We start from the raw sequence: 27,379 nt of genomic DNA, 5'->3' as shown, positions 1-27,379 counted from the left end.
TTGTGGCTGTCCTGTTAATTGCCTGTCCAAAAGAATTCTCTCCTCTTATTAAGTGGTCGAACGAAACGCTAAGTGTGCAGTACATATGTGAGCCTTTGCTCGTGATCTTCCACTCTATAGCTAAGTTCAGGGCATACGTATGCAGGGGAATGGGAGAACTGGACTGCTTTCGATCTGGCAATTTAGCGGACAGCATTTTCTTATCCACCTCCCTCCGCCCCGCCCCCACTCTCAGCCTCTTGGCGCTGGTGAGTGGCGGGCGGGAGGGCCGGCGGGCGGAGGGAGGAGGGGGAGCTGAGGGAAGGCGGGCCCTCGGCTGGAAGATAGGTGGGGGGAGGGGAGGGGAGAGCCCGAGAGCTGGAGTTGGTGCTGGGAAACCCGGAGCTAATGTTGACAACAGGCTCGAGGTGAGTCCTGGAGAACCTCCTTCTCCTCCGCTCCAACGACCGGGAAGAAGCGGGGCTCGGGGACACCGGCCTGGACTCCTACTCCCTGGGGGACCCAAAAGGCGACTCCTCACCCCAGCTCTCCGGGGGCGGAAAGCAGGAGACGGACCGAGGGTCCAGCGTCGTCCTCCTCAGACTCCTTTCTCGGAGGCTCCCACCAACGCGGGAGCCCCTGGCCCGGGGCAGGCAGGAGGGGCGACTGCCCCACATGCTGGGGCTGGGCCTCGCGGCTGGAGGCGGGGAGCCTGCTGTGTCGGGGTGAAGGTGTTTGGGGGTGTGGAGTAGAGCGAGAGGAGGTTGGGGAAAGCTCCCTGGGAGCCGGAGGGAAGCGAGGGCGAGGAAGTGGGGAGGGTGCTTGTGTGGGAGGATGTGGAGTAGGGAGACCAGCCAGAGAGTCTCGGTCTTCGGGAGTGAGGGAGTGTGGGGTACGAAGTTAGGGTTGGGGCAAGGATGGTCGTCGAAGGTGACCGTGGATATCCGTAGGAAGGGAAGTTGTGGCGGGGAAGCGTGTTAGGTATAGGAATGTGGGGCGAGAGCAGGGGTTTCTGGGAGGTTCGAGTTTAAGGGAAGGGGTTTTGGTATATTTGGGGATGGAGGGCATAGATTATTTGGTTTACTTCATTTTAGTTTCATAAGCTGGTGATTCTTCACATTGCCTTTATCTCAAGGCTCTTAATACTCTTGTTAGTACTGTTGAACTAAGGAGATGATCGCAGGATATTTGGTCTCCAGGTTGGCCAAGCAGAGTCAGCTCACAGGCTTAGGGGTACACACTGGACCGGACCTTCAGTTCCCTTTTTTGTTTCAGGATTTGTACGTAATGATGCATCAGACCAGAGTGAAACTATTACCCTTCTCAGTTACCATAGTTTTTAGGTGTTTATAAAAATTATACAACTTATGAAGAGAACCATTTTTGAACTCCGGTGAAACTTGTAAAAACTTGGAATGGGTCCTTTACATTCAGTGATTGGTAAATAATGGTTCTGTGCTGTCTGCCCTTAGAACATTTGAATATTACAGAATTAAAAGGTAAACAGCATTCTCTTACTCTGGAGTATTTTTCAGAGCAGTCTGATTGTGATTTCACACAGAGTCCATATGGTACTTTGCAAAGGAGTATCTTTAAAAGGGAAACATGCCTTTCTCTGCACTCTCCCCGGAGTACATTCCGTTGGTACCTGTTATACTAGTAAAACACTATTTTGGGAGCTAAGAAGGTGGTTTTAAAGTATGGCTTTCTTTTAAAGACCACCTGAATGTATTTGTACTCAGTAAATTAATTTGTGGGAGCTAATTATTTTCTGATTAAAGATCAGTAATGTCATATGTATTATTTCGAGGTAGAATTTATTTAAAAGTCTAGTTTTTACTTGAAAAACTTAGTGAAACACTTCAGGTAAAATATTTGGCTGTTTATTGAAGCATGGACTTATTAAAATTATTTAAATAAGTTTAGCATTTCATTACATGTAATTTAATGCTCAGTTTAAATTTTTAAATTGACAATACAAATGCATACCGACCTGAATTATGTCATTAGAATATTTTATTTGGCTTTTTAAATCTTACAATCAGGGTATATAGTGGAAAGGAGCACTAGACAGTGAGTCTTGGCCCAACTGCTAAACTAGTTGTGTAATCTTGGACATATCAGTCTTCTGTTGCCACCTCAATGTAAAAACTGAAAATTGAAGTAGCTGAAAAGTTCATCATATGGCACTTTCCAGTGTTCTGTGTGAAAGAAAATAAACATATATTGAATGCCTCCCTTCTCCTAGCTACTATGCTAGAAGTTTAAGAACTCTGTGAGAAAGGTAACAGTATCTCCATTTTATCAATAGACGCAGAATTGTTGTTGCCGTTTCTGGGTTGCAGAGTTGGGATGCAAACTTGAAGATTTTCTGACTTCAAAGCCCGTATTATTTTTTTGCATTTTGCATTGCTACCTTAACTGAACCTTTAGATTTTTGTCATTTTTTTTTGTTCACTGAAATTTATTTCCAAGTATACTTCGTATATGTCTGTAGTATAAGGATATAATGATGTAAAGAAGACTCCACTACCAAGACTTAAGGGGTCTTATTTAGAATCTTTTATTATGCTCTAGAACACAATCTAATTCATGAATGCCTACTACAATTTGATACAAGTAGGCATTTAAAAGTTTATAACATATGAAGACTATAGAGAGTCACAAATGTTTGGGAGACTCTTTCGAGCTAATAAGATGATCCTTTATGAATTCATCAGATTTCAAGTGAATTTCTTAATGTCTTAACAGAAGTTACTAACTTTATCTTCAAAAATGAGACATTAATTGTAAATTTAGGTGCCATTTAATTGTCTGAGAACTCTATTTCTTGTTAATGCTTAATATCTAAATTTAGATTCTATATAAACTTCTTTCTGGACATGACGACAAATACCCCTAAATGTTTGTATTGATACATTAAGACTTATCTTGTCCCTGAATGTTCTAGCTAGAATTTTCCAAAATTTCAAAACATAATGTAAAAATCACTTAGCCATTATCAGGAGTTCATTGTATTCTGAGATACATAATTTTGTGATTTGTCTTAGTACCAATGATAAAGTCTTCCAACTTATCATTTGTACTCTCAAGGTTCATAATAACTGGTTAAGAATATGGGTTTATCAGATTCCATCTCGCACCAGCTGTGGAGGCCTTGGTCAGGTTACTTGGTCGAGTTTCAGTTTACGCATTTATTAAATAGGGAAAATAATACCCACCTCATGAAGATTTTAGTATTGAATGAGAAAGTATATATTTAATATGGACCAGTGAGTGGTAGCTATTAGTATTATCCTCTCTTAAAAGTTTGCTTGTTTTAGAGCATGATGTTTTCATATTAAAGATGGGTATTTAATTGAACCAGTAAAAGAATTGATAACTAGACTTCCCAGATAATATAAATGTTAACACTGTCTTGCTTCATAAATAAGTAGTTATGCTTTTTCATGATTACTAGGATTAACAGCCTTTTTGTGTTTGTTTGGTTTTGTCTTTTGGGTGTCATTGTCAAAACACATACATAGAACATGTGAATGAAGGAAAGTGAGAGAGTAAAAGAGAAAAAGGGGAAGGAAGAGGCGACAGAAAAGGTACAGACTGACTGTGCCTTCAAAAATTAAAGTGCTTTGCCCTGGCTGGTGGTGGATTGAGGGCCAGCCTGCGAAAAGGAAGGGTTGCTGGTTCCATTCCCAGTCAGGGCGCATGCCTGGGTTGTGGGCAGGGACCCCAGTTGGGGGTGTGTGAGAGGCAACCAATTGATGTATCTCTCAACATCAATGTTTTTCTCCCTCTCTTCCTTCCCTTCTCTCTAAAAATAAATAAAATCTTTAAAAAAAAATTTAAAGTGCTTCTACTGTTCTAGGTTGTCTTTCTGTCATAACATTTTATTAGTGCTGAAATAAGTGCTTTGTGTGTTAATAAGTAATACAGTATTTATTATTGCAGACGTTTTGTTTGCTAACCTAGTTTTTATTGCTCTAATTTAAAACCTATATTTGAAAATATTTAAGAATACTGTATATGTCTTTAGTTTTTAATAAAAAACTAGGAAGTTAAATAGAAAATATTTGGATTTTCTCATACAACTTGCACTTGACTTAGGAGTTAAAACATGGATCACTGTCCATAAAAAATTACATTAAGACACTAGTTTGTTGTGTTTTTCTTAATATTGTATTTAGTTATTTTCAGAGAGGGGGAAGGGAGGGAGAAAGAGAGGGAGAACAACATCTATGCGAGAGAGAAACATGAGTTGCCAGCCTTTCGCTGTGCGGGTATGATGCTGGACGAAGCCTAACCAACTGAGCCACACCAGTCAGCAATATTAAGACACTAGTTCTAAATAGAGATATTTATTTTTAGAAACAAAAAATCCTGAATTTTGCTGGGAAATACATTTTTTTGTTCCAGAGTTTTATTTCCAACTAATTGTATAAAGCTATACTATAGACCAGTGCTATCCATTAGAACTTTGTGTGGTGATGAAAATGTTCTGTATCTGTAAATGTCTGATTTGGTACCCACTAGCCACATGTGGAGTTGATAATGTGAAGTATGGATGGTGACTATGAAGAACTGAATTTCAAATTGTATTTATTTTTAATTTACAGTTTAGTAGCCACATGTGGTTAGGGCAGTGGTTTTTGATTGGTGGTGATTTTACGCTCTGAGGACATTTGGAAATACTTGGAGTACTTTTTGCTTGTCAAAACTAGGAAGATATTATTGGCATCTACTGCATAGAATGCAGCGATGCTGCTAAACTTGGTATAGAGCACAAGATAGCATTAACTATTCTATCCTGCCTCTTCAATTAGAAAAATCCCTAAAACAGAGAATTATCTTGACCAAAATGTCAGTAGTGCCAAGGTTGAGAAACTTGGCTGGTGGCTACTGTATTGGCAGTTAAAGAACAGAATATACAGATTTTTATAATAGTGTTTAATTATACATTCATTTTAACTAATACAAAAGTGGAGAGTAAAGGTCTAGTCTAATTTGAGGTAGTGACAGTTTTTGTATTTGAAAGTTTGATAAAGTTAGAAGAATGAGGTAACATTTGAGTTTTCTGTTTATTTTGTCAATTGATTTATAGAAGGAAAAACTTGTTTATGCTTCAACTTAAACACTATTGAATAGTGTATGAAATAGTGTCACTAGTGTCTCTTAACAGATGTGAAATGTTGGGGTTAATACTGATTCAAAATGTTGTCTGATGTATACTGAAGTTTAATGATTAAATAATATGCTGCTTTGCAGTTGATAGTGGTTGAATTTGGGTGATGAGTATATGAAGTGTTTGACTTTTTTGTTAATAAGAAAGTAAGTATTTAGGCCTAACTAATTATGATAGAATGTGGAAAGTGATCAGTAAATTATTTTATCACAGAAATAGTATTCATTTTGCATGCATTTATTTAATCTCACAATTACCAAGGTGCATTAATATGTTCTATTTAAAAATAGTGTTACATTATTTAAAAAAGTCACTGCACCTACAATACTGACATTCTTTTACTCTTACAGATTGTTCTGGGTAACATAATGCCAGCTGAGCGTAAAAAGCCAGCAAGTATGGAAGAAAAAGAATCTTTGCTAAACAACAAGGAAAAAGACTGTGGTGAAAGGAGGCCAGTGAGCAACAGGGAGAAACCAAAAGAGGAGATCAAGCTCCCTGCCAAGAAGGAAGTTATTAAGGTCCCTGAAGATAAAAAGAAGAAACTGGAAGAAGATAAGAGGAAAAAAGAAGACAAGGAACGCAAGAAAAAAGAAGAAGAAAAGGTGAAGGCAGAAGAGGAATTAAAGAAAAAAGAGGAAGAAGAAAAGAAGAAACATGAAGAGGAAGAGAGAAAGAAGCAAGAAGAACAGGCAAAACGACAACAAGAGGAAGAAGCTGCCCAGTTGAAGTAAGAACATTTACCTTAATGATTGGTGTGAGAAATGGGAAATGTTTTGGATAAATAATTATTTGAAGTAAAACTTTTGGGGTGCAGTTCTTAAAAGAGTTGGGAATATTTTACATGTTCTGTTAGTTTCACTGACTGGAGGCATGCTTCTGCTTTAATTCTTCAAATTAAATAATAGTAATCTTTAATAAATATTTCTCGAGGTATAGGTAGTCTGGATTACTTTTTTTAAAAAAAGATTTTTTTTTTTTTAGTGGTATAATACTACACTTTTTTAAGTTGAAAATTTTTAGTTTTTTCATGGCTGCTATTTGTTGTGTTCTTGCTACGTGCCAGGAACTGACTAGAAAGTGTATCAGTATGCGTACATATCTTTACGGCAGCCCTAAGGAAGTTTTATGATCCCCATTTTACAGATTAATAAAATTTAAAGAGGTTAAGTAACTTGCCTGAGGTCAGAGTAAGCAGTGGAGTGCAGGGATTTGAACCTGAGTTGGGCTGATTTTAAAACCTTTGTCCTTAAGCACAATTCTGTAATGCCTCCCATTCTTTATCTAAATTTATTTTTAAACTTGTATATCTGTGTAAGTAATACAGTAAATGATGAAAAACAAGGTGTAGTCCTCATAGGAAGACTACAAGGTCATAGTGGAAATGACAGCTGTTGAATAGGCAGGAGCTCTCCTCCTTATGAATGTAATTTAAAAAGCTTTTTGTGAATGTAAGTTGTTACGGATCTGTAGAATAGCTTAGCCTCTACTTTTTTTACAAAAGTTCTTTAGTCCAGTACTTCTATTTTTAATGAGGAACTGAGGCCTTAAGTCTAGAAGGCAATAGTTATGTATTCTAGTTTTGGAATATTTAGAACCATGATTTTTGAGAGTTTACTTAACTTTATATTTTACTTTTTTTCCGATAAATCAGAAGGCTATTCAGTTTCAATGTGGCTTTTCATTCCCTTTCCCCTCCAATACATAGAGCTTAAAACAAAAACCAAAAATCCAACTTTTGAGGGGAAAACTTCAAATATTTGCAAAAAATAGAATGGAATAATGCCTCCCACCCCAATTCTATGCAGTATCAACCATTATGCACTTTTTTCCCCCTGGTATATTTTAAAGCATCACATTATTTTGCCTGTACATATTTTATTATGCATCTTAAAGTATTTTAAATACAGATGAAAATTGAGTTACTTAATGCATGTATATATAATGCACCCTTGCCCAAGTTATAGTTTCTTAAAGCGTACTCAGTATTGATCCTGTTTGTGTATGTGTGGCTGGGAGACTTCCAAGAGATACTCACATGTTCCTCTTCCCAGTGATGGATGCAACTGCATGTTAACATTGTAGCTTGTAGTGGGAAAAAAAAAATCAGACTTAGAGGGTAGCTCAAGAAAGGTTATCTTAGAAAGATGAAAATCTCCTTTTTTTAATACGATTTTATTTATTCATTCCTAGAGAGAAGGGAAAGGGGGAGAAAGAGAGTGTGAGAAACATGGATCAGTTGCCTGCCGCATGTGCCCCGGCCAGGCATGTGCCCTGATCGGGAATTGAACCAGTGACCTTTTGCTTTGTGACACGATGCCCAACCGAGTCATACCACTCAGGGCATGGAAATCTATTTTCTAAGAAATAGGTATTTTGAAGTTATGTGTTTTGGTATCTTAGAAACCTCAAAGTCAGATTGTCTCCACTCTCTCACTCCTGCCCAAGTTATTTGACTACTTTTGCAATTTAGACATGTTTCTTTTTAGTTGAAATAATAGGTAAATTTGTGTTTAACCCTTTTCAGGATAAAATATATTTTTAACCTTTTATTACGTGGCTTTTATTCTATCGTCAGTTCTCTTCTGGTTCCTTTCCAAACTTTTAAAATTATACTTGAATTTTAAGACTCAAATGAATATAGCAAGGTCCTTTTTTTTCTTCAGTCTTCACCTGAAGATATATTTATTGATTTTAGAGAGAGGAAGTGAGGGGGGAGGAGAAAGGGTGGGGAGAGAGAGAGAGAAAGAGAAAAAGAAAGAACAACATCTATGTGAAAGAAACATCAATTGGCAATCAGTTGCCTCCAGAAGGTGCCCCGACCAGGATCAAACCCACGACCTAGGTATGTGCCCTGACTGGGAATTGAACCCACAACCTTTTGTTGTTGTACAGGTGAACACTACAGCTGAGTTACCTGGCCAGGGCTGTAGCAAGGCACTTTATAAAAAGTTTGGTTAATGCTTAAGTATGGAAAAATAGTACTTCTCAAACCACTTTTAATGTATTCTTTTTCTTTTTTTTAAACTAATTGTGACTTTATTACAGTAGTTGCAAACATTTTAATGGTATTTAATCATATCACAATTTAATGTATTCTTTTATAATGTTTGTTCTTTAGCCAAAGTATTCTTTGGGGACAATTTTTTTAATGTCTTCCCAGTTCTTTGATTTGTTTTAGGTTTTGTATCCTTCCCAAACATATTATTTTATATTTTTCATATTAAGTATCATGTGTTTTATCTGTTTATTTTTTCACCTTTATCGAGATATAAATGACAAAAATGCTTTATTCATTTAGTTGACTATTTGGCAGAATGATTTTTTTTAAATCTAGTTATTTAAACACCTCTGCTTTACCATATGTCATGTTGTCAGTATAGTGGGTTCTTAATATCTCAAATCATTAATAAAATGTCTTCAAAAATAGTGAAATGGCCTTTTGCATCTTTTGTTTTTGGATTCTGATGCTTATGTGATTACTTTTTCATTGGCTTTGACTTTTATGGGATTTGGCAATGATGCTTTAAAGTAAGCAGGGTATTATATTTACTTATTTTTTTTATATAGAGAAAGAGAAGAGTCTCTTCAGCTTCATCAGGAAGCTTGGGAACGACATCAGTTAAGGAAAGAACTTCGCAGCAAAAACCAAAATGCTCCAGACAACCGACCAGAGGAAAATTTCTTTAGTCGACTAGACTCAAGTTTGAAGAAAAATACCGCTTTTGTCAAGAAACTAAAAACTATTACGGAACAACAGAGAGACTCCTTGTCCCATGATTTTAATGGCCTAAATTTAAGCAAATACATTGCAGAAGCTGTAGCTTCTATTGTGGAAGCAAAGCTAAAAATATCTGACGTGAATTGTGCTGTGCACTTATGTTCTCTGTTTCACCAGCGCTATGTCGACTTTGCCCCGTCACTTCTGCAGGTTTGGAAAAAACATTTTGAAGCAAGGAAAGAAGAGAAAACACCTAACATTACCAAATTAAGAACTGATTTGCGTTTCATTGCAGAATTGACAATAGTTGGGATTTTCACTGACAAGGAAGGTCTTTCTTTAATCTATGAACAGCTAAAAAATATTATTAATGCTGATCGGGAGTCACATACTCATGTTTCTGTGGTGATTAGTTTTTGTCGACATTGTGGAGATGATATTGCTGGACTTGTACCAAGGAAAGTAAAGAGTGCAGCAGAGAAGTTTAATTTGACTTTTCCTCCTAGTGAGATAATTAGTCCAGAGAAACAGCAACCTTTCCAGAATCTTTTAAAAGAATACTTTACATCTTTGACCAAACACCTGAAAAGGGACCACAGGGAGCTACAGAATACTGAGAGACAAAACAGGTGATTTTCAAATGTTTCTGAGAATTGAGAATTTATTTTGGAGCTCATACTTAAAAATGTTTAAAGTCTTCATGCCACTGAACGAACTTGTGGAAAAGGGCTCATTACAGGTGATTTCTTAACATTCCAGGAAAATTTCAAAGTGTAAAGTCTAAGTACTTATGTTTAAATGTGAGGCTATCATAGATTTTGAGTCTGATTTTTAAAAGAAAGCAAGTATATGGTAATTTTTACTTTAGGATTTGTTTTCTTCTTGTGAATTATCCTCAATGTTGAGGGATAAATTTTCTTTTTCTGTCACTTTAACTTATCTGCTGTTCTTTCTTGTGTGTTTCACTGTTTCTTCTCTATAACAGATTTGCTTTTCATTGTTTTGTATTTTAATTTATTGATGTCACTATTGATATTTGCTCTTTTAAAAAATGTGTTAATCATTACTGGTGGTATTTTAGATCAGAAACTTGGAAAATTGTGCACCAAATCATCTGTCAAAAATTTTTTTAAATGCAACTATGTGAAGTGCATTTACAGGAGTCTTTCTCCTTGGGACATCCATTTAAAATTCTAGAGAAATGACGTGTGTGCACGTGGTAATTAGCAAAGACACCTGATTTAGGTGCCGCCTTTGTTGTTAACAAGATACTATAGACTGCTCTGTAGCATCTGTACATATGAACCCTCAACAAAATAGATATTCATAGTAGTATTTAGTGCCATTAGGTAAGCTTTTATAGAGGGTGGATTTGGAGGAGGGCTGAGGGGTTACAGAAAGCAGGCAACAGAGTACCCTTTGTCTGTGTACTTTGCAACTATTTAAAGTTTATGTTTCAAAGTGTGAAATTGCTGTAGATCAGGAATTAATATGGAGAAGTACACTTTTCTATTTCATAAAACTGCAGTTGGGAAAGACTGACTGGTTTAAGTAGTTACCACTAGAAGGTGATGGATTTAACCAGGAGAGAAGACTAGTAGTTTACGCCAGTAGTACCGTTAGGTCAGGATCAAGATAGGTACAGACGCTATATGGCTAAACCTTCATGGCTGAGGGTCACTCAACAGTGAGAATTTAAGATGGCAGCGGTGTTCCTCAGGGTGTCTTAGAAAAGAAGAAAAAGAATCTTTGTGCTTTGTGTAGTGAGAGCTGTTTTAAACTTTGAAAAGGCAATCAGAATATGTAGTCAGTAGTCAGTTAAAAAGGAAAACAGTGGTCCTCTATTAATCTCACATATTTAAGTTTCTTAATTGTTGATTTATATAGTGTTTTCTTTCCCATCTTTTTCCTTTTCGCATATGTTCTACTTAATGCAGTATAGTTGATTTTGTAAGTATGCTTTGATTACTTTCTATTGGCTACTTTAAGGGTTTTGTGTATATGTTTGCTTTTGATTGGTCTCACAGAAGCATAGAAGCTAGAGATTTTAATACTGTGATTTAATCTAATCATCCCTGCAGTGCAGGAATCCATTTTACAGGTTATTTGACAGATAAATTCTTTCTCTAAAATATCTCTCAAAGGAGATTAGTGCTTTGAGCCATTCCAAGGTTGGACACATCTCTTTGCTAGGAATTCAAGCTGAAATTTAACTCCCCATAAAATGGTTCCCTTTAATTTACTCCTTTTTTCTAATATAGATGGAATAAAGCTACTCAAAGTGAGGGGCCATGACCTGTTTACCTGTTCACAATGAAGGAAGTATAGAAACTGAGACTAAGCGTTTAGATACTTTTGTAGTACTTTTCCATTGTCATGATATTATTACTGTATTTTATAAAAATGTCTATAATGACTGGAAAGAAATTATTCCTTTACCACAATAAGTTTGAGAAGCACTGGCTTTTCATTCAGATAATGCTCATAATAATGTCTCAAATACAGGTGTGGCAAAAGTAGGTTTACAGTTGTAAACACAGTTTACTCTCTTATTACCACTTATTAATTGTATTATTTTCCATACAAACAACTGTAAGCCTACTTTTGCTCTACCCTATAGTTGCAGACTAATCAGATGTTTCCCTTTCATCCTCCTCAGACTAAAAACTTTTGGTTCTTTCAGTTGGCTCCATGATTTCCAGACACTTCACTGTTCTTAGGATGTTTGTTTTGGATGTATTCTTTTCTGGCTGGGACCTAAAATTCCATTAGTTTTTATAGCTGCTGTACTCTTCTGACCTTTTGTTAGGCTTATATACACCTGAAGCCTAGTTTCTCAAATGAACTGTTGCCAAGCCAGTTCTCTACCTTGGACTAGTGAAAGAATTTTTTAAACCTAATTACAGACTTCTTTTGAAACTTTAGATGCTTTTGGCATATCATTTTAACCTAATGATAATTTTGGATATCGATTACATGTGTATTAATTGTACTTAACCACTGATCACTTTGAGCTTGATAAGCTGACCTGTTTTTTCATTATTCAAGTCACTATGAAAATATTGAACAGGATGATAGAGTGTTAAAGGCACAGCTTTGTGGCCTTTCTCTAGAAATTTTTACTCATTTAAATACTAAACTCTTAATCTGTGGTCATTAGAGGAGGTCATGTACCTAGTGTAAAATGATCTTAGCATTGTAGCAGTCATTTTGTCATGGGAGACTCTCCACTTTGAGGGAATAATTTGGAGGATGTGATTTAAATACCTGGCTGAGCAAAGAAGGTATGAGGAATGGATTAGTGCTGAATCCCCACTTGGCCTAATATTAGTCTCCTTACTTCTAAGAGGGCATGTTATAGCATACTGTTGAAATGACCAGTTTCCAATATTTTCTCCCTCCTGATCATCCAGTAGATGTTTTGAGGTTTTTCTACATCATGGGAATAAATTACAGGCAATAGTTTTCTTCCAGTGCCATTTCTCTTAGGCATGAAAATGCTAGACATCTTAAGTGGATATTTAAGACTCATGTAATTAAATTACTTTAAGCCTTTATTCAATGTCTTGATAATGATGGTTTAGAAAACATCACATACACTATTTTTAGCCTGTAAATCCCAAGTGCTCTTGGTCACTTTAATTAGCTTGGGAAATGAAACCATTCTTAGGGTTTGTGAATCCTTAGTCTATACTCAGTAAGTCTATACTTAAAAAGTCATTCAGTCAATTTAAGAAATAGAGTAATAACATCTGGTGTTTTCTTAAAGATACTGTATAGATGAATGAAGGACAGTACAGTGACTGAATTAGACTTACTGTGTCTCAACTGTCCTTTTCTCATGTTATCAGGCCTGATACTATAGGTATTGATAGCTAGTTCTGTTTTTAGTCCCTGAGGAATTTAGATATTAGAAAGCAATACAGCTGATTCTAGACTAGGGTGAATTCTTCTTTTTAAAAGTGTTTTTATTATTTATTTGTTTTTTAATTATACTTTATTGATTATACTATTACAGTTGCCCTGATTTCTCCCCTTTAGTCCTCTTCCCAGCACTATGAACTCCCTCAGGCAATCTCCCCACCATTGATCATGTCCATGGGTCATGTATATAAGTTCTTTGGCTAGTCCATTTCCCATACTGTACTTTACATCCTTGTGGCTATTCTGTAACTACCCATTTGTACTGCTTAATTGCCTCACCTCTTCACCCTTTCCTCTGCATCCCCCTCCCATCTGGCAACCATCAAAACACTCTCCATATCCTTGATTCATGATTCTCTCTGTTGTTCTTGTTTGCTTAGTTTGTGTTTTAGATTCAGTTGTTGATAAATATGTATTTTTTTGCCATTTTATTGTTCATAGTATTGATCTTTTTCTTAGATAAGTCCCTTTAACATTTCGTGTAATTGGTTCGGTGATGATTAACTAACCCCTTTAGTTATTTCTTGTGTGGGGAGCTCCTTATCTGCCCTTTAATTCTAAGTGACACCTTTGCTGGGTAGAGCAACCTTGGCTGCAGGTCCCTGCTTTTCATGACTTCGAGTATCTCCTGCCAGTCCCTTCTGGCCTGCAAAGTTTCTTTTGAGAAGTCAGCTGACAGTCTAATTGGAACTCCTCTCTAAGTAACTAACTGCTTTTCTCTTGCTGCTTTTAAGATTCTCTCTTCATCTTTAACCTTTGTCATTTCATTTATGATGTGTCTTGGAGTAGACCTCTTTGCATCCCTCTTGTTTGGGACTCTTGCTTCCTGGACTTGCATGTCTTACCTCGTTCACCAAATTAGGGAAGTTTTCTTTCATTATTTGTTCAAACAGATTTACAATTGCTTGCTCTTTCTGTTCTGCTGGTACGCCTATGATGCAAATGTTGGGCCTCTGAAGTTGTCCCAGAGGCTGCTTATTATACTGTCCTCATTTTTTTGGATTCTTTTTTCTTCTTGTTCTGATTGCTTATTTTTTTCTTATGTTCATTGATTTGATTCTCAGCTTCATCCCCTCTACTGTTGTTTCCCTATCAACTGTTCTTTATTTTAATTGGTGCATCCTTTGTTTCTGACTGGATCTTTTTTATGCTTTTGAGGTCTTCACTAAGTTCCTTGAGCATCCTTATAACCAGTGTTTTGAACTCTGCATCTGACAGATTGCTTATCTCCATTTTATTTAGCTCTTTTACTGGAGTTTTGCTCTGTTCTTTCATTTGGGCCATGTTTCTTTGTCTCCTCATTTTGGCAGCCTCCCTGTGTTTGTTTCTATGTATTAGGTAGAGGCGCTCTGATTCCCTGTCTTGGTAGCATGGCCTAATGTAGTCGGTGTCCTGTAGGGTCCAGTGGCGCAGCCTCCCCTGTGACCCAAGTTGGGTACTTGAGGTGTGCTCTTTATGTGAGTTGCGTACACCCTCCTATAGTTGAGCCTTGATTACTGTTGGCATGTGAATGGGAGGAATTTAGCCAGTTCAGTCAGCTGCAAGGATTAGCTCTGACCACTTACCACCAACATCTGCACTCCATGGTTGATCAGCTGTGCAGGGACAGGGCAGTGGTGCTCTGACATGGTCTGTAGCTGTCCACTGGGTGTGCTGGCCCTGGCGTTTCCTGGGGGGTGCAGGCCAAGGTCAGCCCCCACCTGTGTTTTGCCCCAGGGCACCTTGACTAAGCTATAAAGCAACCTGAGATGGCTGCTACTTGTGCTGGGCTTGGAGGTTCCCAGACAAAGCCAAGCTGTGAGTCTAGTCTGGCTGCTGCTAGTGCTGGGGCCAGGAACTCCCTGAAGCCCGCTGTTGCTTGTTTGAGAGGATTTAAAATTTTTACAGTATGAGCCAAGACCAGCCATTCATACGGAAAAGCAGCTTGGGTAGGCCTGTAAATTGGGTGGGGCAGAGTCTCTGGGGATCCCAAAGATGGGTCAAACAGTGTTAGCCTGGTTGATCAAGTCTCAAATATGGCACCAGCCTGCTGGCTTCGTGCCTCTGTAGGTGGAGAGCTCAGGAAAGGGACATTGGCCTCTGCTTGCCCTTATGCCAGACACTTCAGCCTCTCCCAGTATGCTACTGGTACCCTTCAAGCTGCCACTCCAGCGTTAGAGCTCTGAGGTAGTGAATCTGAGTATATGAGTCCATGTGTGTGTTCTTTAAGAGGAACTGCTTGGGGTTCCAGAAGTTTCTTCCACCAACTCAATCTCCACTGGTTTTCGCAGCCAGAAATTATGGGGATTCATTTTCCTGGCACTGGTACCCTGGGCTGAGGGACCTGGTATGGGGCTGGGACTCCTTGCTTCCAAGATATTGCTCACAAATTTTTGTCTTCCACACATGGATGAGAGACCAGCCCAATCCTTGTCTGTACCCCTCCTACCAGTCTGGATGGATGTGGTTTCTTTAATTCCATAGTTGTCCGACTTCCATTCAGCTCTATTTCCAACGGTTCTGAGTGATGGTCATTCTTTATTTTAGTTGTGATTTTGATGAGGTTTTGTGAAGAGGCAAGCCATGCCTGTCTATGCCATCATCTTGACCGGAAGTCTTTTTATTTATTTTTTAGAGATGGGGAAGGGAGGGAGAAAAGAGGGAGAAATATCGATTGGTTCCTCTTGCATGCCCCTAACTGGGGACCCTGCCTGCAAACTAGGCCTGTGCCCTGATCCAGAATCAAACCAGCAACCCTTTGGTTCACAGGCCAGCACTCAGAACACTTGAGCTACGCCAGCCAGGGAGAGTTGGGTGAATTCCAATGAATTTGAGTTTATAAAAGCTTTTTTTATTTAAAAGAATATTACTTTAAAAAAGACATTTTGGTTAAGCGGTTGATCTGGGGAGTTATAATTGATATTACGCATTTAAAAAAACATCTTGTAATACTTGGCAATTTAGAGCTATTGCTTTACTTGGGTAGATTTTGCTTTGTATTACATTCTGTGCTTTTAATATTTGAAATGCTAGTACTTTGACATATTATTCTCAGAAATAATATGACTTAATATTTTGGGGGGCATATAATAAAATTAGTTGAAGAAATGATTTAAAACAATATTTACCTATTTTTAGAGAGAAAGGGGAAGGGAGAGAGAGAGGGAGAAAAACATTAATGTGAGATTCCCTGATGGGGAATTGAGCCAGTGGCCTTTTGCTTTGCAGGTTGATGCCCAACCAACTGAGCTACACCTGTCAAGGCTAAATAAATGATTTAATTTTTATTAGGTATAACTTAATGTTAACTGTGTAACAGAATTGTTTCTTTCAGTATAGTGAAATCATAAATTCAGGTATTTAGTCAGAATTTTTGCTGGAATAATTCTGAAGTGTCTTAATTCCTTTTTTTCTCCTTCATTGGTGAGTATGGTGGCAAGTTTATTCAATACCAGTGAATTATGACCTTTGTAATTGCGTACTGAGTTCAGCAGCAGTAAGTGATTTGCTTTAAAGTTTATTAAAAAAAGAAATGTAGGTAGAATATAGGGTTTCCCCTGATTGTTAATAAAGTTAGAGAGGTTTTTTTTAATTAATGCCAATTCATGAGACATTAATTTACTAATGTTGGAACTTAAGAACACATTAAGCTTTAATAGTGTTGCTTTTTCCTTGCACTTCTCTTCCAGGTAAGTTGTACCATGGTTTACAGGTAGATTGTTTGATAAACTGTGTAGTATTTAAGCACTGATAAGATGTCATGTCATTGTGCTTTGGACTTAGAGGATTTAGCAATTGTATAACCTCTAAAATTACTACTTCCTTGCAGATACTCTTTGATTCTGATTCAGTGACTGTCATAGTTGTTTAATAAATATTTGACTGGGTACATGCATAAATGCTTTAGTATCTTTTCACACAAGATTGTAAGACATCCATAACCAAATTGTAAAATGAAACCAAAAGAAGATACAAGTTAATTCTCATGAAATTCTCATAAGTTATTTTCTTGAAAATTTGACAGTGTTAAAGCAGATGAAAAGTAAAACCTAGTAGTTTTTCATGGGTATACTTCATGATTACCTTTTCAAGATTTTAGCCAGGTGTTTTGTATTATTTTGCATGACACCATAATTGATTTTTTGTTTCCTGTCAAAGTTTTTTTTCTTTTTTAATTTGACTAATAGAAGATCAAAATATCAACAATACTTTCCATGGAGGTACTTGACTTTTCAACAGTGGGCTCTGTCTTTTTCTCATGAAAATACTGTTTTACATTGGTAATAGTACATTACATGTGTGATCTTAATCACAGTACCCTTAGAAGAAATACCTCTTATTTTGAGTGTGATAGCAAGTGACAGTATCAGGTTCTTTCCTACCTATTCACACTGTATTTTTCACAACTTCCATAATACTCATTTTCATCTACATTCAGTATTTGTACTTGCTTTTAATGTGTCTAGTAAATAAATAGCCACTCGGTACTTATCAAGTCATGTCCAAACAAAGGAAGGACCCAAAAGAGGATACAAATTAGTACCTTCAATATATTGAAAGCCCGCCTTTGACATATACACATTCTAATTTCAATATTAAGTATCAAGTGAATAATTTTACTCTAATTTGAAGGGCAGTACAGTCTAAACGTTATAAGCATGGACTCTCAAGTCAGACTTGCTTGGGCTCAAGTCCTAGATCTGTCATTTACTCATTCTGTAACTTTGGGCAAGTTACCACATCTTTCTACTTTCTTTTTCACTTCTGTAAAATGAGATAATAATAGCACTGTACCTCTGAGGTAAAGGTGAACGATGCACTGAATTTGTGTGTGTGAAAGCACTTAATAATAGTATTGGGCTCATTGTAAGTACATGATAAATGTTAGTTTACTCTTCACATACTGCCTGCTTAATCCTTCAGAAAGACTTTTAAATGAGAATTTCTTTTTGTGCCTTTTTATGATTTTGAAAATTTGTATGCTAATGTTCTTAAACATTCATAGCTTATTTTAAAAATTCATTTTTTAAAAGTATACAAAACAGTAAACAATATACAAAATAATAACAAAGTCAAGCAATAATAAAAATGAAATAAACCAAAAACAATAAAAATGCTAGATGTTTTTGAGATTTTGCTGACTTTTCTTATTTATGAGATAATGCTTGATTCAAGAATGGACTGTTTGATATTTTCTTTCAGTTTTGCAATATTAAGTTAGTAATATAAAAACACTTCAGAAATCAAGGATTGATATACTTTAGGTGTGCTTGCCAAACAATGATGTCTTTCATACAATGGATGAAAGAGGTCTAATTTCTTGAATTTCTATTATAGTGAGTATGACTTGGAAATAATTTTGTTTCATTGCTTGTTTTTCATATTTTTAATATGGAGCCAATACCCTCCTATTGTGTAGTGATACCATGAGAGGGAATGAACTCATTTATAGTACATTTAAAAATGATACTAAATTAATTCCAGTTATAACAGAGATTGGCAAACTATGGCTTATAGGCCAGATTAGGCCCACCACTAGTTTTTGTACAGCCAGTGAGCTAAGTCTTTACCATTTTAATTCATTGGAAAAAATCAAAAGAAGGGTATTTAGTGAAATACTAAAATTATATGAAGTTCAAATTTGTGTCCATAAATAAAGTTTTATTGGAATATGGTCATATGTATTTGTTTATGGTTTGTCTGTTCTTTGTGCTATAACAGCAGAGTAGTTGCAACAGATGATGTCGTCTGAAAAGCCTAAAATATTTATCTGGCCCTTTGTAGAAGTTTGCTGGCTTCTAATTTAGGACAGTCTCAAAAGTATGGCTTCAATTCAACTTTCTGTAATAGATGTGCTTCTGAACAGATTGTAATTAAAATGTGATGAATCATATCTTTAGCTTGATTTTTGTGTAGTAATATATTCCCATGAAGTTCACATAAGAAATTTTGCTGAGATTTATACTTATGTGCAGAAGACGTACTCTTCAAATGTGCTGTATAATATTTAGTTTCCTCATGCAGAAATCTTCTAAAAAAATTTAATCAAGCTGAAAATCTTTTACTGTGGGCTTCATGAACTTACAAAAAACTGACATTCATTAAATGTTTCATTAAAAAATTTTGCATTCATTAAAAAATGTTTCATTTTAATTTTATTAGAACCTTAAACTAATTTTAGGGATTTTGAATGTTCACGCACCTATGAGGGGTTTATTTCTGTGCTTAAGGTTATATTATAGTCTTACTACATGCTGTGGGTTTAGTCAGATGTTTAGTAAATGTATAATAAATTAATGGTCAAGGAAAATAGATACGACTATATAAGTTTTGTGAGTAACAAAACTTATTGCCATTTCACTGGCATCCTGTACCTCTTACCAAATGCTTGCTGTAAGATAAAATTAGAAAACAAACCAACCAAAATCTAAGCTTTTTTTCTTGGGGATTTTTCTCATTAAAAAGTAACCTAAACATGTATAAATTAGTAGTTAATCAAATTAGTACTGTTAAAAATGATCATGGAATTGAGATTTGGCAAAGGGCGAGGAGTATCTCTGAGCCTTCCAAGTTTTTAGTTTGTTCTAGAAAGACTAGAAAAGAACTGGAATGCATACAAAGGAAAGTATCATAGATTTAAGTCACTTCATTGACCCTGTGCAAAGAACCAGGCAAATGTTTAAAAGTGAAGTTGTACTGCAAAAGTAGTTTTAATTTTCTTTTCTAATAAAGTAGTCTTGCTACTGCTTATCTACTGTAAGCCCTTGACTGCATAACTTAAAACTGGGTGTATGTAAGTTCAGATGACCAGAGTGTTAGACCTTGTTAGAGAAATAAAGTTCCAGATTACATTGTTTTGAGAGGTTTTCCAGTTTCTTTTTAAGTGCTGAAATAATATTGCATCTTAATTGTTTTTAGAGGTTTTTGTATTCCTTAAAAGTATTACCCCTTTTAACATAACCTCAAAATAAACACTCGTTTTTATTACATTTTTCCTAATACATTGTAGAACGTTTAGAGTAGCCAACTTTTGAGTATTTATTAAAATCATCTATTTTGTTTAATTTTAATGGCTTTTTAAAACTTCCAAAATGACTTTCTAATTGAAAGTTTAACAAGCTCATTCAGAATAATGCTAGCCATTTCTTTCATGGGTTGAATATTTTTAAATGCTTTGGGATTTTGTTTTAATTTTTATATTCATAAAACCAAAAGAAACTTTGTTTTTGCCTGTAAAATCAGTCCGAAATAAATGTTTGGAGAGGGAAACTTCTCTGTGACAGTGTTTTTAGTTTTTAGAGAAATGCCTTTTAGTTTGGATTATTATGGATAAACTTTTGACATTTTCCTAATCTGTTCATAGAATTCTATGGTCTAAGGTATATTTAAATCATAAGAAAGTGAGTGACAGTTTCTCATTTTAGATCCTGATAGGCCAAAAGTCCAAAAAGTGTTTCAAATAAGCAGGAATGAATAAGTGTAGGCATGTTTCTTTTACTTTATTTTCTTTAACTTTTAGATAACATCACAAAAAATCCTCTAAATTATTTTCTTTCCTGTTTGTAAGAAAATTCAAATGACAAGGAATTAAAACAACTTATAAATACTACTTTTGAAAATGACTTTTAATTTACAATTTAAAATGGCCTTTTTGGAAACTACCAGTATATTGTTTTGCATTAAGATTTATAAATTTCAAATGTTATACTACTACATAAATATTTACTTATATAGTAAATTGGATCCAGCTATAGATGTCTCAACCATCAATACTAAGATAGTAAGATTTTTAGTTGACTTTACACATTTCGAACACTTTCAATAGTTTTACATTTCCAATTATGGGTCGCTTACTAGTGAACTGTGTGAAGAGTGGAAGGAAAGTTGTGTCCTCTACTCCTAGAGATGGCCTGGACTTGGTTAAGTCGGTTGTCCAGTTAGTATTTGTTACATGAATAAATAACCATTACATGCACAATGAATTGAGAATTGGCTATGTGGAAAAGAAGAGCTTTTTCAAAAGATAATTCAAATCATTGTCAAAGTTTAAAGATATTTCTATAACCTGTTCTTGAAAACTGACTTGTTTATGGTATGTTAAGTATTTTTGGTTAACTGTGTCTCAGGAGAGTGTGGCTGTAACAAAAGACTAAATACTTTTTATTTAGTGGCATATTGTTAAATTTTATGTTTGCAGGCATAATTGTTAATTACACTTATTCTTTGAAGAACCGGTGTTAACATGTAACTGTTTAGGTGAATTTGATTATACAAATTTTTGTTTTTAGATATACCTTGAAAATGTTAAGTAATAAAAATAAGTTGTCAGAGAATATTATGGTAATACACGTGTGATATTTGGAACACTGTCAGTGTAATACATGATCACATCTATTTTGATAAGATTATCAGATTATTTCATTTGTTTATAGGCGTATTCTACATTCTAAAGGGGAGCTAAGTGAAGATAGACATAAACAGTATGAGGAATTTGCTATGTCTTACCAGAAGCTGCTGGCAAATTCTCAATCCTTAGCAGACCTTTTGGATGAAAATATGCCAGATCTTCCTCAGGACAAACCAACACCAGAAGGTAAGATATCCTTAAAAACAAATATTGTAATTTAGTAAGTACTTCCATGTACTAAAGTATATTATTGTCAGATGTGTATTATTGAAAATTTAAGGCTTTTAAATGAAGTAGTAGTAAAACCTATCAAGAAACTTGAAAAATGACTTGAAATGCTCTTCTGAACGGAAAAAGCTTTAAACTTAGAGAATGAAAATTAACTCATGGTATTATGATGAGTTCCTTTGCGTTCTTTTGTAACAGATATCCTTGGATTATATCCAGCAGGGGCCTGTCTTAAGCCATACTTGGAGTTACAGCTTCACTTTATTTATCAAATAGGTGATAAAATGGATTGGATTTTTGGGATTCTAATATTTTTATATTCATCCTTATTTTTAATGTTTGTTTTGAATTATATATTGTTTTAAATTATTTCAAACTAAATCTTACCTTGCAGTTTTGTGATATAAATTGTTTATTATTTTGTGAGGTGAGTTGTGTTTCATGTTATTTCAGAGGTGTTTTAAACTTCCTTTTTGATTGTTCTTAAGTTGGTAGGGCTTCTTAACCTGTCACAACAACTATTTGATAAAATAATTATATTTATGTTAGGTAGATGAGTGTTAAATTATTTTTATTTTTGAAATTATCTTAAAGCTATTTGGCACTCCTATTTACTTAAAAATCTTTGAAGTATTTGTACAGTGTGTTATGTGCTATTTAAATGTGCCATTGAGCTGGATCTGACAACTGGAGACGCTTGAGTGATGTGCAGTGTCCTGTTCTCACCAGCCCTGCTTAGCCCCTGTGGACTCATGCCTATGGCTGCTTTTGTGAAGTTAATCCATCTTATATTTGGTATTCCTCTTTTCCTGCTGCCTTTTATTTTTCCCAGCACTCTTGTCTTTTCCATAGAATCCTGTCTTCTCATGATATACCCCAAAGTAGGGCAGCTTCAGTTTTGTCATTTTTGCCTACAGTGATTTTCAGGCTTAATTTGCTCTAGGACCCACTTGTTCATCTTTCTGGCAGTCCAGGATATGGGTAGAGCCCTCATCCAACACTGGATTTCAAATGAATCAGTTTTTTCTTGTCTGTCTGCTTCACTGTCCAACTTTCTCATCTGCATATAGTAATTGGGAAGATAAGGGTGTGGATGACCTTACTTAACCTGGGTCCCTAATGACTCAACGTCTTTGCCCTTGGGGAACTTTCCTAATTCTTCCACTCCTGCCCTTTGAATCCCAGCCTTAGCCGGATTTCTTAGCTGCAGTCTCCATTTGAATTGATAAGTGAACCAAGGTAAGCAAACTCTTGAACAATTTCAGTGTCTTCATTGTCTGTGTTCAAATTGTGTATTTCTTTTGTAGTCATGGTTTTATAATGTTCATATGCAGTGCTATTTGGTATTTACTTTCACTTTTACTAGAAGTTGTTCCAAATCATTGCTACTTTCTGCCAATAAGATCGTGTTATCTGCATATCTTAAGTTACTATCTATTCTATCAGTTTTCATTCCTCTTTCCTCTAAGTCTAGCCCAATGTTTCATATATGTTCTACATATAGATTAAACAAATAGGGGAATCAAATGCACCTTTGGCTGACACATTACCCTATAGAAAATCATTCTGTCTCCATATTCTGTCATAACAGTGGCTTCCTGTTTAAGATACAGGTTACACATTAGGACAATCGAATACTGAGGCACATTTTTTTCAGAGCAGCCCATAGCTTTTCATAATTAATGCAATAAAAGGTTTTCTTTAATTTTATACAACATAGATTAAGTGCTCACACTCAGATCTCAGTGCCTCCTCTTTTCTGAATCCAGCATGTACATCTGGCATTTCTTGCTCCATGTAAGGTTGAAGCTTTTACTGTATCTCCTTGTGCATCATGTTACTCCTGTGGGAAATTAAAGCAATGGTCCTATCATTACTTTACTCCTTGGCTTTGCCTTTCTTGATGGTTGGGTTATATATTAAACATTCCCATTCTGTAGGCCATTGTTTTCTGTGTTTGTGGACATATTCTTGGTAGGATTTTAACAGGTGCTCAGTCTCTGTGGCTTGAAATAATTCTGTTGGTATGTCATCTAGCCCTGGTGATGTATTTTTTCTCAGTACTTTGTGGGCAGCTTTCTAGAATTATAGGTTCTTCCTCATACTAATCATCTTCAAAGGTACCTGTCATCCTTTTGTCTCTTCTGTATAGATTGTCAGTATAGTATTTCCATCCTCCCTTCATTTTCTCCTGGTCAGAAAATGCGCTTCCTTGTTGGTTGTTGAGCATTTCTAATTTAGGTTTGAATTTTCCTTTCGGTTTTTAATCTTTGGAAGAGATATCCTCTTCTGTATCCTTTTCTTTATCTTTATGTGATAATTGTTGAATAACTGAGTTCAGGATTCTAACCCTGCTTTTGTCTTGTCACCTTTTAGTTTTGCCCCTTGCTTTTCTCTTAACAACTTTTGGTATTTCTTTTGTCATCCATTTCGATTTTTCCTTCCTTTTTATTTCTTTCATAGTCTTCACATTCTTCTTTGATAAGACAGGGTCTGACAGAAGTAACACCTGCTTGAGTGTTGTTGGTAGGGTAATAATATGGGTGTAATAATTTATAGTTTTAATTTGAACATTTCACCTAAAATGTCATGGTATGCTTGAGCGTGGTATTGTTATATTAGAGAATTACATTATTATGATTTTGTAATAAAAGATTTTGTAATTAAAAAAAGGTGTTATTTGTGCTGGACCTTGTACTTTCAGTTTCAGTCCACAGTTGTTCTGGTTCTTAAACAGTGCAAATCTTTTTTTTTTTTTCTTTTTAATGTGGACTTTAAATCCATCAGGAATGTTATTTACATTATATATTTTTAATGCTCTTCCTCAGCTTTACTCTATTTGATATTAACATTTTGTAGTCAGTACCACAATCTGCTTTTGGTCTTGTTTTGGCAGAGAAAAATGCAGCTTCTCATTCTCTTGCTTTCAGTGACATAGTCCACTTGATTTCTGTATTGGCCATCCTGTAATGTCTGTGTACACAGTTACCTATTGGTTATTAGAAGCATGTGTTTGTGATGGAAAAGTTGTTGATTTCACAGAAATCTACAAGCCAATCTCCTTTTTTACTTCTTATACCAGTCTACATTTTCTGATGACATTTGATTTTATTTCCTACTTTTGTGTTCCAGTCACCTATAATTGTCAGCATGACTTGTTTTGGTGTGTGATCAAATTCTTCTTGGATACTTGCGTAAAAGCTTTCAATTTCATCTTTGGCCTCTGTAGTCACAACATAGACTTGAATGATGGTTATGTTAATCAGGTTTTCTGGAAGTCTTGATTGATACTATTGGGTCAGACCTTGCATTGTAGTCCCCAACTTCCTGTGCTACATCTTGCCTCAGTATTGAAGCCACTCCTTTTCTTCTGAGTTTGTCATTTCCAGAGTAGAACACTTTGTAGTAGCCCAACTGGCAGCGTTGCGTTCTAGTCTGTTTTAGTTTGCTCACCATAGGCACTGCAGCATAGATGTTCCATTTCTTGGTTTACAATTCTCAGTGTACCTTGATTCATGCTTCTTACATTCCTAGTTCTGATTGTATATGTTGTGCAGCATCTTTTTTTTGTTTTGTTTTTGTTTTTTGCCTTTGTGCACATCAACCAGTAGACGTCATTTCAGCCTTGATCTAATTGTGTCTTTAGCAACCAATGCTCTTCTCTTTCTGACTTGGCAGTCTTATCTTTCAGCACTATCTCATATTTCATTTTGGGCTATCTTATTTAGTGTTCAAGATAAAATGAAAGATTAAAAAAAAGAAGAAAATACTGTAGTAGTTTACCACTGCCTTCTACTGTACATTTTATGGGTCCATACCAGACATGCTTGGGTCTGTAGTGTTGCGATCACCAAACACAAATGGGATATAAGGGTCCTGTAGGTATTTGTAAAATATCCTTTTATATATAAGAAGGTGTTTTGTATTTTACATTCTAAATAAGAAATGCCTGTTGTACACTGTGAATACACTTATTTTGTTATATTTATATATAATCATGTACATAATTTCTACTGATTTTTGTATCTCCTGGTCAGTGAGAAGTTCTATGATAGAATTTATGTTTTGGTTGAATCTGGCAGGTTTCTCAGAATTTTCTCAGTATATTTATTGTATTTTAGAACCCACACCTCTTTTCATGGTGTTTAGCATCCTTTGGTATTTATTTGATGTATTTCTACCAAATTCCAGCTAGTTTTTTTAATGCTAAATGACTTTACAAGTACTTTTAGGCATTTTCCACACATAATAGATTTTGACAAAATTCTGTCAACATTTTTAAAAGATACTTTCACCTGCATAGAGTTTTAGGATGAGATTTTTCTTTCTTTCAGTATTTTAAAGATTTTGCTGTGCTGTCTTCTAGGTTGCATTGCTTTGAATGAGAAAGCTGCCATCATTCTTTGTTCTTTATGTAATGTATGTATTTTTTCTGGTTGCTTTACATTTTCTTCATTATCACTGATTTTAGACAACTTAATTATATGTGGTTTGGGGTAGTTGTTGTTATGTTTTTTTGTGCTTGGCATTCGTTGGACTTGAATCTAAATTTTATCAAATTTATAAAATTTGATCATTTCTTCAAATATGTATTTTGTTCCTCTCCCCTCTCCTATGGAGGTTCAAGTACAGTTAGCTTAGGTGGTTTGAAGTTATCCTTTTTATTTTTCAGTATTTCTTTTTGTATTGAATAGTTCCTATTACTGTGTCTCCAATTAACTTTTTCCTTTTACAGTGTCTAATATACTGTCAATTTCATGTAGAGATGTAGTTTTTATGTCTTGAATGTGCTCATTCTATCTTCTAGCTTAAGAAAATGAAATAAATTAGAATAACTTTTAATGTCCTTGTTTACTAATTTTATAATTTATATCATTTCTTCATTGCTTTTAATTGATTTATAGATTGATCTCCTATCTTCTTTACATGCCTGGTATATTACTGGATGCATGCTGGATATTTTTTTATTCTTAGAAATATTTGAGCTTTGTTCAGGGCATAGTTAAGTTACTTGGAATAAAATAGTGAAGAACAATTTCATTCTTTCCAGGCCTGCTTAGTTAGGTGGGATCAGAGCAGCCTTTATTATAGTACTGTTTTTTCCTGTTACTAAGTCAGTATCGTTCTGTACTGATTCCCATGAATTAGAAAGTTTATGGGTTATTATTTTCCCTCTTTTATCTAGTTCCCTCACACTTAGGGGCTGATCCGTATTCAGCTGAACATTCAGAGGGACTCTTTTACAGATCCTTGTGCTCCTTTTTTTATGCTGGTCTGTCTTGCAAAATTTAGACCTCTGGGCCAGAGTCTTGCCAGACTCTCGGCTCTGTCATCCTCAACTCATGGAGACTGCTGGGGTCTACCTGGCTTCTCCCTTTCTTGGCCGTGGCCTAGAAAATCTTACCAGGTAGTAAACTAGGGCAGTCAGTCGTAGGGCTCAGTTTATTCTCTCTCAGGAATCACTTTCCTGTGCTGCCTGATGTCTAGTGTTTGATAACCATTGTATTATATTGTTTGCCTAGTTTTTTAATACTTCATCTTGGCCTGAAGAGGCCTAAATTTTTTAGTAATCAAAATATCCTTCTTTACCTCACAGAACTGAGATTGTATCATATATACTATTCTGCAACTACTTTTTTAAAGTTAACCATGTTTCTCAGATGTCTTTTTATGTCAATTCATAACTGGTCATCTAATTGTTTTAAATTGCTACATAGTAATATTTTATTGTATAATTGTGCTGTATCTACCTTGTCCTCTATTGATTGATATTTAAGTTATATCTAGTTTTTACCTATTATATTCAGTGTTGTAATAAAATTTCTGTACCTATGACTTTTTTTACATGTACTAGTGTTTCACATATAAATTCCTAGAAATAGAGTTTCTGAGTTAAATGGTTATATGCATTTTAAGGTTCAATATGTAATGCCAAGTTTTCTTCCAAAGAAATTTACATGCC

General features: G+C 35.5%; 1 protein-coding gene across 4 annotated transcripts in view; it reads left to right on the top strand.

The window, feature by feature from the left end:
* Positions 1-293: 293 nt before the first annotated feature.
* The window catches only part of UPF2 (UPF2 regulator of nonsense mediated mRNA decay), a 108,477-nt gene continuing 81,391 nt past the window's right edge, over positions 294-27,379 (top strand). For all 4 annotated transcript variants that reach the window (XM_054593496.1, XM_054593487.1, XM_054593506.1 and 1 more), the window contains exons 1-4: positions 294-407; positions 5,509-5,888; positions 8,729-9,508; positions 21,215-21,375. In XM_054593496.1, the coding sequence (XP_054449471.1) occupies positions 5,527-5,888; positions 8,729-9,508; positions 21,215-21,375 (1,303 nt within the window). In that variant the 5' untranslated portion in view covers positions 294-407; positions 5,509-5,526. The remainder of the gene's footprint in view (positions 408-5,508; positions 5,889-8,728; positions 9,509-21,214; positions 21,376-27,379) is intronic.

Source organism: Pteronotus mesoamericanus, unplaced genomic scaffold (assembly GCF_021234165.1).
Source record: "Pteronotus mesoamericanus isolate MK-2021 breed Mesoamerican mustached bat unplaced genomic scaffold, CSHL_Meso_final contig_130, whole genome shotgun sequence".
Taxonomy (NCBI): domain Eukaryota; kingdom Metazoa; phylum Chordata; class Mammalia; order Chiroptera; family Mormoopidae; genus Pteronotus; species Pteronotus mesoamericanus.
This window is presented reverse-complemented; position numbering and strand designations above follow the sequence as displayed.